The sequence below is a fragment of the Astyanax mexicanus genome, chromosome 19 (assembly GCF_023375975.1).
Source record: "Astyanax mexicanus isolate ESR-SI-001 chromosome 19, AstMex3_surface, whole genome shotgun sequence".
NCBI lineage: Eukaryota > Metazoa > Chordata > Actinopteri > Characiformes > Acestrorhamphidae > Astyanax > Astyanax mexicanus.
The window spans coordinates 22,880,610-22,897,183 of NC_064426.1; the positions used below are offsets into that span (position 1 = coordinate 22,880,610).

At 39.1% G+C, this 16,574-nt stretch overlaps 1 protein-coding gene and 1 long non-coding RNA gene across 3 annotated transcripts in view; one reads left to right on the forward strand and one right to left on the reverse strand.

The window, feature by feature from the left end:
• Positions 1-16,574, forward strand: part of plekhh3 (pleckstrin homology, MyTH4 and FERM domain containing H3) — a 56,971-nt gene that overhangs the window by 22,979 nt on the left and 17,418 nt on the right. For both annotated transcript variants that reach the window (XM_022667234.2, XM_022667235.2), the window contains exons 2-3: positions 1,611-1,666; positions 13,513-13,592. In XM_022667234.2, coding sequence (XP_022522955.1) covers positions 1,611-1,666; positions 13,513-13,592 — 136 coding nt within the window. The remainder of the gene's footprint in view (positions 1-1,610; positions 1,667-13,512; positions 13,593-16,574) is intronic.
• LOC125784532 (uncharacterized) lies at positions 12,301-12,946 on the reverse strand. Its single transcript, XR_007427312.1, has 3 exons — positions 12,768-12,946; positions 12,572-12,690; positions 12,301-12,537 (listed from the first exon to the last, which is right to left on the reverse strand). It is a non-coding gene; the product is annotated as an uncharacterized LOC125784532 (long non-coding RNA).

Below are 16,574 nucleotides of genomic sequence, written 5' to 3' on the forward strand. Positions count from 1 at the left end.
ACATTAGATTTTTTTTAAACAATAATTATATGTCAAGTTTGTTAATTTACTATTTGAAGTTATATTATGTACATTTTTAAGGTGCCACTTGTGATTTAACTTACTTTTTAAGTTTAACTCACAAACACTTATTAGTGTAAAATATGGAATTTTCTTGGATATTCCTTTATTTATCAAAAGTATATATATATATATATATATATATATATACATACACTAGGGTTGTGCAGTATTTTTGTCAAATATTACCTCAGTAACTCGTTATTACCAGCACATTAAATTTTCTGTGTTTTTTTTTAGCTGCAAAATGTTTACAGACTAAGTACACACTGCACACATTGAAACTCTACTTTATAAATGTTTAGATAAGAATGATCGAGTGACTGGACAGACAGAGCACAGAAATTGGTGTTTATTTTGTCGTGTTGGGTTCTGTAGTTCACTTGCTAAGCTAGCTTCCAGTACAGACACAGGGAATATCAAACAGCTTACCTGAGTACTGATCATTTGAAAACTAATTTCTGACAGTGAAGTCTTGGTTTGTTAACATTAGCTAACAGGCCAACTGCTAGAATGCTAACTGCTAGAAGGTTAGCTGCTATCAGGCTAACTGCTAGAATGCTAACTGCTAGCAGACTAAGAGTTAGAAGGCTAACTGCTAACAGGCTAAGCGTTAACAGACTAGCTGCTAAAAAGCTAACCGCTTACAGGCTAAACATTAACAGGCTAACTGCTTGAAGGCTAAAGCTAGAATGCTAACTGCTAACAGGCTAAGCATTAGAAGGCTAACCGCTTACAGGCTTGCTGCTAGAATGCTAAACGCTAACAGACTAAGCGCTAGAAGGCCAAGCACTAACAGGTTAACTGCTAACAGGCTACGTGCTTGCAGACTATGTGCTAGAAGACTAACTGCTAGAAGGCTAACCACTAGAAGGCTAACTGCTAGTGTATCACCACAACACAGTGTTTCAGCTAAACATGGCTCAACTCCCACATGTTCAGAAGATAAAGCATTAAAAACTGCATGCAGTTGAGTGAACGATTTTAGGAGTGTTTTTAGTGTTTTTGTGTTCATTTGAACGAAGCATATTGCTAAACCTTTAACTTTGGTGCAGAAAAAACAACCCTGTGTTTTTTACTTTTTTCACCTGTTTTCAGACAGACAGAGACATAAATGTAATATTTCTGAAATACCGTCTTTTTGTGTTTGTAAATACCATTCATCATACCATACATTATCAGTATACCAACCAACCTTAACATATACTGGTTTAATTCTACATATGTATTGGTAAAATTATGAATATTTGAGCTGAAAATAGGCTAGACTCCTAACCAGCTCCTGTAATTCCAATTTCAACCTCAAATATCTAATGTGACCATGGCTGTAGACCAGGAGACCAGCTCATGGCTGAAAACTCCTTTTGAAGAGCTGGTCTCGTCAGGAGAAGCTCTCTGTCTGGACAGAACTCGAGTCTCCTCAGTCAGACCACGAGACAGTCTCTCAATTTCAGACCAATTACGATGAGTTAAACTCAGGAGACAGATATTATTAGTTAGACCAGACGACAGACTCTTGATCCCTCTGTGTCTTCTTTCCTGCTCTACAGGGCCAACTGGAAGTGACTCTGTCTCAGCCCACGCGATCAGCCAATGGCACGCCCAGGTGAGTTCAGCCATTTTTATCGTTTTAGAGTGAGTGTGAAGATAGAGCTCAGTTTTATGGAGCAGGCTTGCCCAACCACATGTGCTCTGCTAATGGGATCAGGATGCAGAGTGTTCTTTTAGGGGATTTTTGTGACTAAATGTGGATTGGGAGTTATGTACAGCTTCTGGCGGTAGTATTGTGTCATTAAAAATCCTAAAAAAGCCCTAAAACTAATAAAAAGTAGGTCAAGTTTTTGGTTTCCTGCACGTGTATGTGCTGTGGCATCATATGGTGTTTGTGTGGTTATAGAACATGTGCTGTGCGGGCTTCTCCTTGTTGCTGGTCATGCTGAATGTTTGTGATATAGGAGAAGTAGACTTTGTGTGCGTGTGCGTTCGTGTGTGTGTGTTTCTTTAAAAACTGAACATCTGAAGCATAGAAATCCCCTTTCTGTGGGAGTATACAGATTATTTCCTTATTATTTATTCCACTTCAATGTCCTCCAGCTTTAATAAACCTCAGATGTCTAAACTCTCAGCTAATAAATTGTTCTACAAGTACTGAAAACAAGTCCTTTGACCCCGTTTTATGCTATAAATATTATTATTATTATTATTATTATTATTATTATTATTATTATTATAAATAATGTTTTAGGTCTTCAAAAGGTGATTAATCAAAACAAAGGATGCTTTAACCAATCATAGAATCTTTTAGATCTTTTAGTTTTTAAGGATTCTATGTACAGTAGCATTGACCATTGCCTTCACTAAAAAACCCTGAAAGAACCATTATTTTTAAGGGTATACAGCTCTGGGAAAAAAATAAGAGACCACTTCAGTTTCTGAATCATTTTGTTCTAATTTTACTATTTATAGGTTTATGTTTGAGTAAACTGAACATTGTTGTTTTATTTTATAAACTACAAATAAAAATATATTTTTTAAGAGCATTTATTTGCAGAAAATTAAAAATGGCTGAAATAACAAAAAAAGATGCAGAGCTTTCAGACCTCAAATAATGTAAAGAAAACAAGTTCATATTCATAAAGTTTCAAGAGTTCAAAATCAAGATTTAGTGGAATAACCCGTTTTTTTAATCACAGTTTTTTTTAGTAGTACTGTCGCGCCTGCGTGTGATTCCACTGTATGACGGATTTTAGGATTTTAACAGTAGTGTTTGTATTAATATTTGTATAAATATTATAATATATATATAGCATCAGGTGTGTGTGTGTTAAAGTCAGATGGTTGACTCACACAACTATTCAGGTGAAATTTTCACAGGTATACACACCCACACTACTGTATTATACACGTTAGGTGCTTTTCAGTATGTTAATGAGGATGCAAAGTGTGTGTGTGTGCGTGTCTTTGTTTTTGTGTGTTAGTTAGACAAGACAAGATATGCAGTACAGACAGACAGGGGGTTGTGAGTCAGGCAGTTTTATGCCAAGAAGAGGTGAGTGCTTCATCAGTAATCACACACACACACACACACACACACACACACACACACACACACACGTCCATCCGTCCTGCTGTCCTGCAGTGGTCCGTGCTCTGCTCAGAAGGCCGTCAGTGGAATGCCTGGCAGGACACTTAAATAAACAGTGCTATTTTTAGCCGCAGTCGAACAGAACCTTTCTTAATCACTGTCGCACTCCCACCAACCGGCCATCAGAGAGATAGAGAGATAGATAGAGAGATAGATAGAGAGATAGATAGAGAGATAGATAGAGAGATAGATAGAGAGAGAGATAGAGAGAGAGATAGAGAGAGAGATAGAGAGAGATAGAGAGAGAGATAGAGAGAGAGAGAGAGATGGATAGAGAGATGGATAGAGAGATGGAGTGAGTTCTGGTTCTGTTTTTGTAATTGTATCTATGTATGTAATCTTTCTTTTATTATACTTTCTTTTTTATGTGTTTTCTGCTATATGCTTTGGCAACAGTGTTTCTTATCATATTCATGTCAATAAAGCACTGTTGAACAGAAAGTGTTGAGATTAAGAAAGAGGGGGAGATAAAAAAAGAGTTAGTAGAAAGAAACTGAGAAGTTAAAAGAGAGAAACAGAATGGTAGATAGGTATAGAGAGAGAGGTACAGTGGTAGAGAGAGCAAGAGAGACAGACAAATAAAGGTATACAGGTACAGAGATATAGAGAGGAAGAGACAGACAGAACTTGAGAGAAAGAGAAAGCTGTGTTGAGTGCAGCTGTTGTCTTTAATCATGTTTTCTGAACAGTCTTTACTCAACTAGGTTGGTGCTGGAGCAGCACAGCTGGCTGAGGTTAGACTGAGACACTTCGAGGTCACTCCTCGGCACCCTCTGACCCCTTAATGGGGTCACTCTCGCAGTCCTAGGCCTCACCCTGCCCTGCCCCCCGTTACCCTGATGACCAGCACCTGTGTCTTATCAGCCACCACATGCCTGTAAACACATGGCTGCTGCTGCTGGAGCTGCCAGAGCTCTGGGCTGTGGGTCACTGGGGCTTAGAGCTAGTTAAACACTTAAACACACACACACACACACACATATATACACACCATAAAATATACATTTACCTTTACGGTATTAAGCAGACACCCTTATCCAGCGCTTTGTTGTTTACTTCAAAATATCCATAGCTAGTTTGCAGAGACAAGGATCAAGAGACACACCAAGCTTTGATCATTTTTAGAACCCTTGGTTTTAAGATTAGTTTAGGAACTCTTTGAAAAGATGAGTCTTCAGTCGGTGTTTAAAGACCTGCAGTGACTCTACTGTTCTGACGCCCAGTGGAAGTTCATTTCACCACCTTAGTCCTGCAGCACAGAGAAGAGTTGGGATGTTTGTTTTCTCTGGGTTTTGAGGGATGGTTATTTGAGCCGAGCCGTACTGAAAGCTCTAAGAGCTTTTTTGGTACAGATCTGGCTTTGACCATTGCCATCAAGTAGGAAGAAGCTGGTCCGTCTTAGGCTTTGTAGGCCAGCGTCAGGGTTTTGAATTTGATGCGGGCGACAACAGGAAGCCAGTCGAGGGAGTGCAGCAAAGGACTCACATGACTGAACTTCAGACGATTGAAGACGAGTTGTGCTGCCGCCTCATTCTAAACTTGCAGGAGTTTGGTGGCTTGCAGTGGAAGACCGGCCAGTAGAGTTTCAGTACTCAAGTCTTACTATGTCAAGGCTTCATGCTTCTGCTAAAGGAGTGACCAGTGGGTTTTGAAAGAGAAGGAGAGACTATGGTGAAAACCTGTAGTTCCTGGGATGAACAGAAGGTCAGTCTTGCTGGGGTTGAGTTTCAGATGATGAGAACTCATCCACAATGAGACATCAGCGAGACATTTTGAGATGCAGGATGAAACCTGAGTGTCAGAAGGAGAAAAGGAAAGGATTAGCTGAGTGTCATCAGCATAGCAGTGGAATGAAAATCCATAAGAAGATATTATTTCACCCAGAGAGCGAGTATAAAGTGAGAAAGGAGAGGGACTTAAGCACCTGTATGTAATATGTTCTATGTACTATGTACTACATGTCCAAATGTTTGTAGACACACAATGAATATAATTCCTAACACTAGGGGTATGAAAGGGTATGAAGCCTCCCAGCATTAAACTGTGCAATCATATCCACTGGTAGAAGTCTAGTAGAAAGCAGCAACTTAAAAAAAACACAGGGTAAATTTTTTTAATATCCCTGATTTTAGTAAATACTGTCATTTAAGCAGGTGTCTCAGTACTTTTGGACATATACTGTAGATAGTGAGTAAGAGAGAGTTTAGTTTAGACAGTTTATCATTAGAGAGGTAATTACTGATTAATTTGATGGTTTGGAATTTGGTGAACTGTGGCAGTTTATACACATGTGTTTATATGTAAGTATACAGAAAAGCCTGGATTTGCCCCCCTTCTTCTTTTTGTCTTGTGTTGCTGACGTGAGACGCACACATGGTTTTACTTAGTTCAGCTACACACACACACACACACACACACACACACACACACACACACACAGGCAGCAGAGCAGAGCTGTAGCAAAGAAATACTACACACACTGCTTTTAATCCATTCTCTTTTTCTTTCTCTCTCTCACTATAGCAGTGTGTTGGAGGTCGCTGTGTTTAGGTTCCGACTTCTATTATTCCCGTCGTTTAATCCCGCGTGACAGATTGTTTCCTGCTCTGCCTTCTCTCGAGCAGGAAGTCGCCTCGCAGGCCCCTCGCAGCCGAGCTGCCGTTGCCGAGAACTCTGGGAAAGGAGTGGGCGTCGGGGTAGGCTGTTAGAGGGGGTTTGATTGGACAGCTGTGGGCAATAATGCAGCAGTGAACCTGTATACGAGCCCCAGCTGAGATTTACACACCAGCTCTGCCTTCCAGTTCCCCAACACCACCGATTTTACCAGCATCAGCTGAACAGTGGCCAGCTGGCAAACACTGGCACGGGTTAATTAACCCTTAAAGGTCAACAGTCTCTTATTTTTCAGTGGTGGGTGGTGTAGTGTCATAGATAACAACACTATGTTCCCAATTGGAACAGCCGAACACTCTACACCAATAAGGGTTCTGGGGTAACACTCCTAATACCCCATTCTCCTGCCTGTGTTATGTAATGTTATGTTCAAATCTGAGGCAAAGTGTAAACAGACAGAATCTATACTTAATCTGCTTTGGTAAATTTTCAGGCTCTCTGTCTTGCCCAGTCACTCAAGGCATCTGCAGGATGATCTAGCAGAATTGACTGTTAGTGTTCTCCTCCAAACATGTTCAGCTGTACAATGATACCCACCGTATCATCACACAAAAAAAAGCTTGTTGGAGGTCGACAGCAAACATAAGAAGGTGCAGCTTAGTTGTGAATCCCCTTTTTAAATGTTGTTTGTTTTGTTTTTATTTTAGCTGTAAAATAGTTCCAAACGCTATCAAAACTTCTTATTTACCTTCTGAGAACTCTCCTTCATGCTGCCAGTACAGTAATGTACAGTAATGGCACACTGAGGATGCCTGATGTTGCTCTAAAGATTGAGGTTAAAACAGAGACTCTGAACAGGATTAGGATAAAAATACCCGTCACCCGATCTGTTAAAACATGCCTGGATCTCCTTCCTTTGCCGAGTCACTGGATCGGACTGGGACATCCCTGATGGGCAGAGCTGACTAACAAGTTAATTCACATGACTTTTAGGTCAGGGTAAGTCAGGGTAAGCAGAGAGGACTGAAGGTTCAACTTTGGGTGACAGGACTCCTTTTGCTTTCTTTTTTGAAATGAGATTTATCTTTTATCTAATTTCAACTGTTTTCTGTTTTTGAGAAGCAAATAAAATATATCTATTTAAGCTTGAACAAGATAAGCAAGACGTTCAACCATTTGTTTATATTTTTCATGGAACTGAAAATTAAATTTAGGTTAGTACAGCATTGTCTGAGTAATGGCCTTTTGTGTTATTACAGATAATACTTCAGATAGATCTGAATAGATCAGTCGATTACTCTCATCTTTTACTTGTCACTGTCACAAAAACAGCTTGAAAACCATCAAAAGAAGAAAGCGAATCTTATCTTTTTAATGGAAGTTAATGTAAACAGTTTTTTCCCCTAAGTTGTTTTGGAGCATATTGATCCATTTATCAGGAAAGTCTGACACAACATAAATAACAACTGTCACATTCACATTAAAAAAGTAAAAAAAATGAAAAACAGCAGAAGTGGAGATGGAAGGTTTTTCCAGCCTGGTTCATGCTGTTAAGTATAACAGTCAGCCTCATATGCTTTATGTTAAGTATGCTAGTTGAAGGCTAAAGGCTGATATATGCATGGTGTAAGTGGCTGTGCTGTAGCTCATATCAAGTCTGTCGAGTTTGTGAAGCCTGATTGTGAAGCTGTGTTGGCGTGCTGCCAGACTGCCATGGCCACACGTCACACTTAGCCTTTAAAATGACAAAGAACAGCACCCCGAGGCTGGCCCGGCCCGGACTTTATCAGTGCAGAGGAGGTGTGGACGTCTTTCAAGTGCAGATGCATTGTGTGTGTGTGTGTGTGTGTGTGTGTGTGTGTGTGTGTTTCGCTCTAGGGTGAAGTAAATCTGACCACATTAAACTAGGTTAGAAGTTTTAAAAGTAGTACTGTATACTGTGGTATTAAAACATTTTAACAGTATCTTCAAATAAGCCCAGAGTTCTATTAATCTGGAGTGTCTGACAGGTCTACCCTAGTTGTAAGTTTCACAACTATCTTGGTTATATTGTGCTTTATTCAAGGTTTTATCTTCTCTCCAAACAACACATCTTTTGCATGGCAGAAGATCTTCTGCATGCCATTGCATTCCATCGTTAGTGTAAACGCCACAACAACTGAAAGTCTCTCAATTACAGCACAACCATTCATGTAGTGTGAAGAGAACTCTGAACTTGATGAGACCAGCTGAGACCAATGCACCTGTTAATTGGAAAAAGGTAATGCTAATTAATAAACAGAACTTTTGTTCTTCATATTTTTTTATGTTTTAGAAAGGCTTGAAGCTTTATATTCCTTTATAGGTATGTGATTTAAGCCTCATTTAGCTGAAAAGTGGTGGCCAAAATGGTGGTGTTAGCGGTTAGCATGTCATATCTAGCTAAATATTTAAGACTTTACTCTCTTAGACAGTTTTTATAATCAGTTCCAAGGTTAATTAATTAGATAAAAACAGCTGGACTGAGCTAACTGTTGCTCTGTCTATCTGTAATAGTGGCTAGCTAAGCAAGTGAGCTTCAGAACTCAACACCACAGAGATAATGCTAATATCTGCGTTCTATCCAATTAGTTGCTCTATCAGGGGCTCTGAGTGGTCCAGCAGGCTAAGTGCTGCCACAATGATCAGAAGATTGTCGTTTCGAGTCCTGTTCATGTAGCTTGCCATCAGCTGCCGGATCCCTGAGAGACCACAAATGGCCTTGCTCTCTTTGGGTGGGTAGATGGCGCTCTCTCCCAGAACCGAGTCACTGTGCATCACAGCAGCATTTTGAAAAGAGGCGGCGGCTAGTGCTAGTCTTCACGCTCCTAATTAAAATGTCTAAACATTTAACTGTTAAGTTAAAGTTAAGTTATAGTTAAGAGCTTCAGTCAGACAGACTTGAGTGTGTTCTGTGGTGACCAGAAAGTTAGATATCATGCTAAAGAGTTTGGACGTGAGTGTGAATATGCACACTCTGCCAGTGTGGTGGGTTAACTCACAATAGATGATTGTGTTGTGTGTGTTATCAGTGCTTGTGGGTCCAGTGTGGCCGTGCTGATCTCTGGTTGCCCATTCAAAATGAAGGCCAGCAGTGTTTGGACAGGCGACCAGAGAAAGGTCAGCTTCCCAGCTCTTTCTCCTCTCCTGGAAATGAGCCGGATACTGGGTGCAGTCTGGTTTGCGAATGTTTTGAATGTGTGTTTTGAAATACCTGAGGGAAATTCATAAGCTTGTAAGTGAGCTAAGGCTTTCTCTCAGATGAGCTAAAATAAACTACACTGTTACTGGAAAAGTTAACATCTAACTAACACTTGTTAGAGCAGTTAACATTAGGCTAACATCAACTAGAAGTTGATAGTTAACACCAAGTTAATTCCAACTCCAGTAGTGAAAATCTAGCTAACACCAGCTAGTGAAAATCTAGCTAACATCAGCTAGAGTACTATTATATGTCTATCTAACATTAGCGTAAGTAGTTTACATGTAAATAATATCAGCTATAGCAATTAACATCTAGCATCAGCTTGATTAGTTAACATCTAGGTAACATCAGTTACAGTAGTTAACATATAGATATAAGTTGGTTAATATGTAGCCTGATCAGGCTAACATAAGTTTGGTTGGCTAACATCAGTAAATAAAATCTAGACATAAATTGGTCAACATCTAGCTAACATTAGATTGAACAGCTAACATCTAGCCGTCATTGTCCTGATTAGTTAACATGGCTGATATCCTCTATAACATCCTCTAACAGTATCTTTAGTTAACATCAAGCTACCATCAGCTTGATTAGTTAACCTCTAGCTAGCATTAACTTGTTTAGTCAACCTCTAGGTCACACGTTTAATCAGTCTACATCTAGCTAACATAAGCCTAGATGAATTAGTTAACTTCTAGGTAACATTAGTTACTGTAGTTAAAATCAGCTGCAAAAAATCTTTTAAATCGATAAATATATATATAATTATTATTATTTTTTTTTTATTAATAATTTTTTTATCTTGTTAAAAGCTACTAGTTACCATCTAGGCAACATCTGCTTAACATTATCTGTAGTTAGCATCAGTACTGGATAAGTTAACATCTAGCTAACATCAGCTTGATTAGTTAACATCTAGGTAACAAATTTAATCAGTTGACATCTAGAAAACAAGTTTAATCGGTTAGCATCCAGCTAACATTGGCCTGATGGGTTAACATCTAGGTAAGTTTGATCAGTTAAAATCTAGCTAACAATAGCTTGATTAGTTAACATCTAGCTAACAGCAGCTTGGATAGTTAATATCTAGCTAATTTGAGTTTGGTTGATTTAACATCAGCTACAAAAGGTAACATGTAGGTATAAACTAGTTAACATGTAACTAAAAAAATATATATTGAATAGTTGAATAATAGTTAACATCAGCTTGAGTATTTATAGTGAAATAAGCAGTTATTATTATTATTATTAAAAATCTAAACTAAACTCTCACACTGTTCAGCCCTATTTAAACTTTAAATTTCACAAATATCTGAGTGGTGATTTCAGTCTTCACATATCGGTCATGTAAGTCACTGAGTACCAGTGTGCTTATGCAGATCCCTAATAGGAACAACATTTAAGCCTGACGCTTTGCATACTTGTTTCCATGTTTATAGATAACGATGTGTCACACACTGTGAGAAAACACATAAGCAAATCTATTTGAGATGACGTACCTCCAGACGGTCTAGACGCTCAGTAAAAGCAGCGGTCAGGCTATATCAGATCTCCCACTGATACGTCATATGATGTGTGCCATAGAGCTATCGGCTCCTCTCCTCTTTTACACACACTCGATCCATCTCCTGTCCTTTATTCTGCTCCATAAAGCCTGTGTATAGCTGGATATATATTTATCTGGGGCCTGCATGCCTGACCCGTACCAACACTCTCCGCTGACTCCTAAACCTGTACTGTTTTAAAGTGTTCATAGATACTGATGTGATTATAAGAATGTTGTATTTTAATATATTGTCCTGTTGGGCCTCATTTCACCTGGATACAAGATAAGGTACAATTGGGCATGGAGGCATACAGGTTGCATTTGGCATCCTGCATGGAGCACATTTGCATATATATGTTGCAGCTGGGCCTGTAGATCCTGCACACTCATAGGTTATCGAAGCTGGCATCCCAGCTGGTCCCATAAATGCTGGATTGGTGATAAATCTGGTGCCAAGACAGGCCAACACAGATGCAGTGCATATATTGATATACAGCTGTAAACCAAATCGAGAGACCACTTCAGTTTCGTTATCAGTTTCTCTGATTTTGCTATTTATAAACTACAAAAAAACATGCCTCCAAAATTTCAAATAAAAATATTGTCATTTAGAGCATTTATTTGCAGAAAATGAGAAATGGCTGAAATAACAAAAAAGATGCAGAGCTTTCAGACCTCAAATAATGCAAAGAAAACAAGTTCATATTCATAAAGTTCATATTCATATTTAAGTTTATAAAGAGTACAGAAATCAATATTTGGTGGAATAACCCTGGTTTTTATTTACAGTTTTAATGCATCTTGGCATGATCTCCTCCACCAATCTTACAAACTGCTTTTGGATAAATTTATGCCACTCCTGGTGCAAAAATTCAAGCAGTTAAGCTTGGTTTGATGGCTTGTGATCATACATCTTCCTCTTGATTATATTCTAGAAGTTTTCAATTTGTTAAAATCAAAGAAACTCAACTGTTGTGTATGTGTTACAGCAGCAGGGTATTCTGATGCTGTTGGTGTGGTGGGTTATTGTAGAGGCTGGGCTGTTTGGATCCAGAACCGGCTCTGGCAGGTTTTGGCCGGGCTGCTCCAGCAGAGCTTCTGCACATGAGGACTTCCTTGCATGCAGTGTGTGTGTGTGTGTGTGTGTGTGTGTCCCACACTCTGTCTCTGTCCCAAACACCCCTCCTTTCAGTGATGTCTGCACACTTTTGACTTCTGTGTCTGAGCTCAGGCTTAAATTAGCAAGTGATGCAAATCCATGGGGATGTGCCACTGCATCTCCAATACTACACACACACATACACATATGCACGCTCATAAACATAGCTGTAAATAAATGTACAGTATATAGATCAATGTGTACATGCACAGACATTTAGTCAGTGTTTTATACAAGCACAACACATAAGCTTAGCTTAATAAAGGTATGTGTGTGTGTGTGTGTGTGTGTGTGTAATATCATCTATATTGATCACCCCCTCTACTTCCTGTGCGGAAGCTCAGGTCCATAACCGTCAGATTGTCCTGTATTCCTGTATTATCCGGTTGCCTCGGTGACACAGTCTGGAGCATCCCTTCTTGTCCTAATTGACACGACAAGCAGCCAATTACAGAGAGCGATTAGCACGTAATTAACGGTTTATCAGAGCCAAATGGATCTGCTGCTGCAGATAGCAGCAACTTCAGCTGTGTGTTCAAGTGTTCATCAGCTTGACTGTACACCCCTTCTAAAACACCACACCTGAACCTCTGAAACACCTAAAACCTGAACCTCTGTAACCACTGAAACCCCTGAACCTCTGAAACACCTGAACCTCAGAAACACCTAACCCGCTGAAACACCTGAACCTCAGAAACACCTGAACCTCAGAAACACCTGAACCTCAGAAACACCTGAACCTCTGAAACACCTGAACCTCTGAAACACCTGAACCTCTGAAACACCTGAACCTCTGAAACACCTGAAAATGTGAAACCCTTGAACCTCTGAAACACCTGAACCTCTGAAACACCTGAACCTCTGAAACACCTGAAACTGTGAAACCCTTGAACCTCTGAAACACCTGAACCTCTGAAACACCTGAACCTCTGAAACACCTGAACCTCTGAAACACCTGAACCTCTGAAACACCTGAAACTCTGAAACACCTGAATCTCTGAAACACCTTAAACCCCTGAACCTCTGAAACACCTGAAACTGTGAAACCCTTGAACCTCTAAAACAACTGAACCTCTGAAACACCTGAAACTCTGAAACCCCTGAACCTCTGAAACACCTGAACCTTTGAAACACCTTAAACCCCTGAACCTCCTGAAACACCTGAACCTCTGAAACGCCTGAACCTCTGAAACACCTGAAACTCTGAAACACCTGAAATACCTGGAAAATCTGAAACATCTGAACCACTGCACATCTGGAAACACCTATATGTTCCTTAAATATGCTTATGGCCTATGGAACAGCCTTTCTATTTGTCCATCTATCCAACAATATCTTTCTGTCTGTGTATTTATCTTTCTGTTTTTCTTTCCATGTGCTTCTGTCTATCTGTCAGCCTATCTATCTGTCAGTCTAACAGTCTATGTAATATGTAACAGTCTTTATATACATCTGTCTGTCTGATTATGTCTCTCTCTCTCTCTCTCTCTCTCTTCTTGGCGTCTCTTAGTCACGCTTATTTTCAGTCTTTTGCCCGGCAGCCAGACTGATAAAACCACTGTGTGTGTGTGTGTGTAATTGGGTGTCTGCATGTCAGTGGCTGGATTGCATACTATGCTGGAGTAGATTTTAGCAGCCACTGTGGGGGCCCATGACCCCCTCTGTGCCCCCTGTGTGTGTGTGTGTGTGTGTGTGTGCGTGTTTGTGTACAGTAGATACTGGGTTACAGTAGCTGATCTGCTCACTGCACTCTCTCTGTGTTTCAGTCTGTCAGGTGTGTGTGAGGAGAACAGCCGGCTGATCGTGAAGAAGGCCATGGAGGATGAGCCGGAGGTGCTGGTCAAGGGTGAGTCAATAATAATATTATTGTTTATTCATTATTATTGTAGTATTAATATTATATGTTAATACTGTTATAACTGTAGGGTGTTTGGTCTGATGGGTCTGATTGGGTTGAACCCCTTTCAGCTGAACTCCATTGGGTTGCTAAGTAATTCTTACAGAGCCTGACTTTTAGAGTGATGGAGCACCATCCAGTAACTTTGGGATGAACTTGATGTGCAGAACCATGCCCTCTCCTTTCTGAATGCAATCAAAATCCATGCAGCAATGTTCTGAAATCTAGTGTAAGGTATTCTTAGAAGAGTATGAATAGAAACTTCCTATTACTCTGTGTTTGTGTGTGTGTGTTTGTGTGTGTACAGTGTGTTTTGGTGTATTATGAGTGTTTGTGCCTTTATTTCCTGTAGATGAGTGTGCTTAATATATTAAAATACAGCTCTGGAAAAAAAAAGTATTACTTCAGAATCAGTTTCTTGGATTTTTCTATTTATAGTTATATATTTGAGTAAAATGAACATAGTCGTTTTATTCAATAAACCACAGACCATAAAAGTTTGGTGAAATAACCCTGGTTTTTAATCACAGTTGTCATGCATCTTGGCATGTTTTCATCCACCAGTCTTACACACTGCTTTTGGATAATTTATGCCACTCCTGGTGCAAAAAGTCGAGTAGTTCAGCTTGGTTTTGATGGCTTTTGATCATCCATTCAATTTGGTAAAACCAAAAATAAGTGGTCTCTTATTTTTTTCCAGAGCTGTATATGTGTGTGTGTGTGTGTTTAATCTTGCTGCTGCAGCTCTGCTGGTGTGTAGAGTATAATAATAAATGAGTGCAGAGTGTCCGAATGCTCAGCCAGCCTGTCTCTCAGTGGCCAAGAAAACCGCTGCCCATGACAGACTGTCTGTCTCATTTACATAAACACACAAACTTAAACAAATATATATACTATATGGAAATAATTATTGGGACATGTTCTTATCCTTTGTTTCTTTTAATTTACAGTATCAAAAATAGTTTATCTTCATTTTGTTGGAAGACTCTATCTCTACTGTCCAGTTAAGGCTCTTTTGTAGCATTGCTGTAAGGATTTGTTTGCAATTATCAGCATGAGTGTTAGGTTAGGATAATTAATGATCGCCACCCCACTACTTTGAAATATTCAGTATCCACTATGAAGTATTTAGTGCCTACAAGTAATTATGCAGTATTTATTAATGCACTATTCAGTATCCACTATTAAGAATTTTATTAATAATGTTTACATATGACAAGTTCTTTAGGTTATGTAAATATCATAAAAGTAGTCTGCAAACTGGTGCTTTTTTTTAAAAAAAGAATTTTACACACACACACACACACACACACACACACACACTTTTATGCACAATCCAACTCTGCAGCACTCGCTGGGCAGAAGAAGCAGGTGGTTCACATCTACAGAGTGCTGACGTAGTTTCAGCGTCATGCATTTTTATTTTCCTTTTTTTTCCCTTAGATTCTCACTCAGGCTCTTTTTTCACAGAGCTACTTTTCCCACACTGCTCTGCTGTTTGCTTCAGCTGAGTGGACAGTGTGCGTGCGTGCGTGCGTGCTAGCGCGTGCGCGTGCACGTGTGTGTGTGTGTGTGTGTGTGTGTATGCAAAATTGTATAAAAGGGAGTGTGTGACTGTGGGCAACTTAGCTTTTAATGAGAGTCAATGTAAGAATATAATTTTTAAGCATTTCTATTATAACAACTGCCAGATACACATTATGTCAAAAAGTACAAAAACTTACAGGGCTAGCTATGTAAGAAAAGTTAGCTATCTGAGCTAACTGAGTATTAGCTAGCATTTAGCTAGCATTTGTTTGTTTGTTTACCAAAAGACTGCGCGTGTCTCTCTCTCTCTCTCTCTAAATTACAAGTATCTAGTTACATTTGACTGGAGTGTTATCGCTGTGGTAAATGTGTGATTAGAATATACTGCTGCTGAGGTAGCTAACTTGCTAACTAGCTGTAACTTATTGTTTGCGATCAAGAAGTCACCAAAGTATTTCACTGATGTTTGTACTGTGTATGACTGTGGTAAATTTTGAAGGTTTAAGTGTCCCATACATACATAAATAGCACAGCTAAAGTAAAATTTTGATTAGAATAGCAAGACTGAGGTAAATGTTTTGTGCTTTGCTGGTATATCTGCTGGGATATAAAAATGTTGATCAAAAATAATTTTAAATAAAAAGCAATTATTAAATTTTATCAAAATCATTTGTTGTATTTTTCACACTATAAGGTGCCCTTAAAATCCCAAATTTTCCCAAAAATCGTCAGTGCGCCTTATAATTTGGTGCGCCTTATATATGAATTCTACCAGTCAGATTGTAAAGAGCAATAAAGACACTCCACTGAAGTACAGTGTTATACAGGAGTTTCAGTGAAGTTTTCTCCAGCACCAAGATTGGAACAGTATTAGTATTAGCTGCTAAACACGCTAACTGCTAGCTCTTTTACCATTTATATTGGACATAGTATACTGGACTGTAGTCTGCGGGGTTTAGGAGAGAAATCTGTGTAGATTAACATCCAGCACTCGTTTGACTTTAAAAAAAAATAAAATAAAAAATAAAATAAAAGTTTTTTTTTTTTTATAGAATGACAGTTTTGTTTACTTTGTTCCTTACTACTATCACTTAAAATGCACCTTATAATCCGGTGCATCTTATGGATGACAAAACAAAAAATAGACATTTATTGATAGTGCACCTTATTTACAGTACACCTTAAAGTTTAACAATACATTAATGATCTAGATTTCCCTGCTGTGACATGTGGGAATATAAATGATACATTTAAGGAAGATCTGAGGTCATCTGGCAGTAGTTTCCAGATTTCCAGATCTGCTGGCCGGGTTTTCTCACCACAACCGTAACGGAATGTGTTGTTGGTCTGCTGTTCAGTTTTCTTGTTGTTTTACTCTCTGTCTTGTTTGTTTTGTGTCTGTGT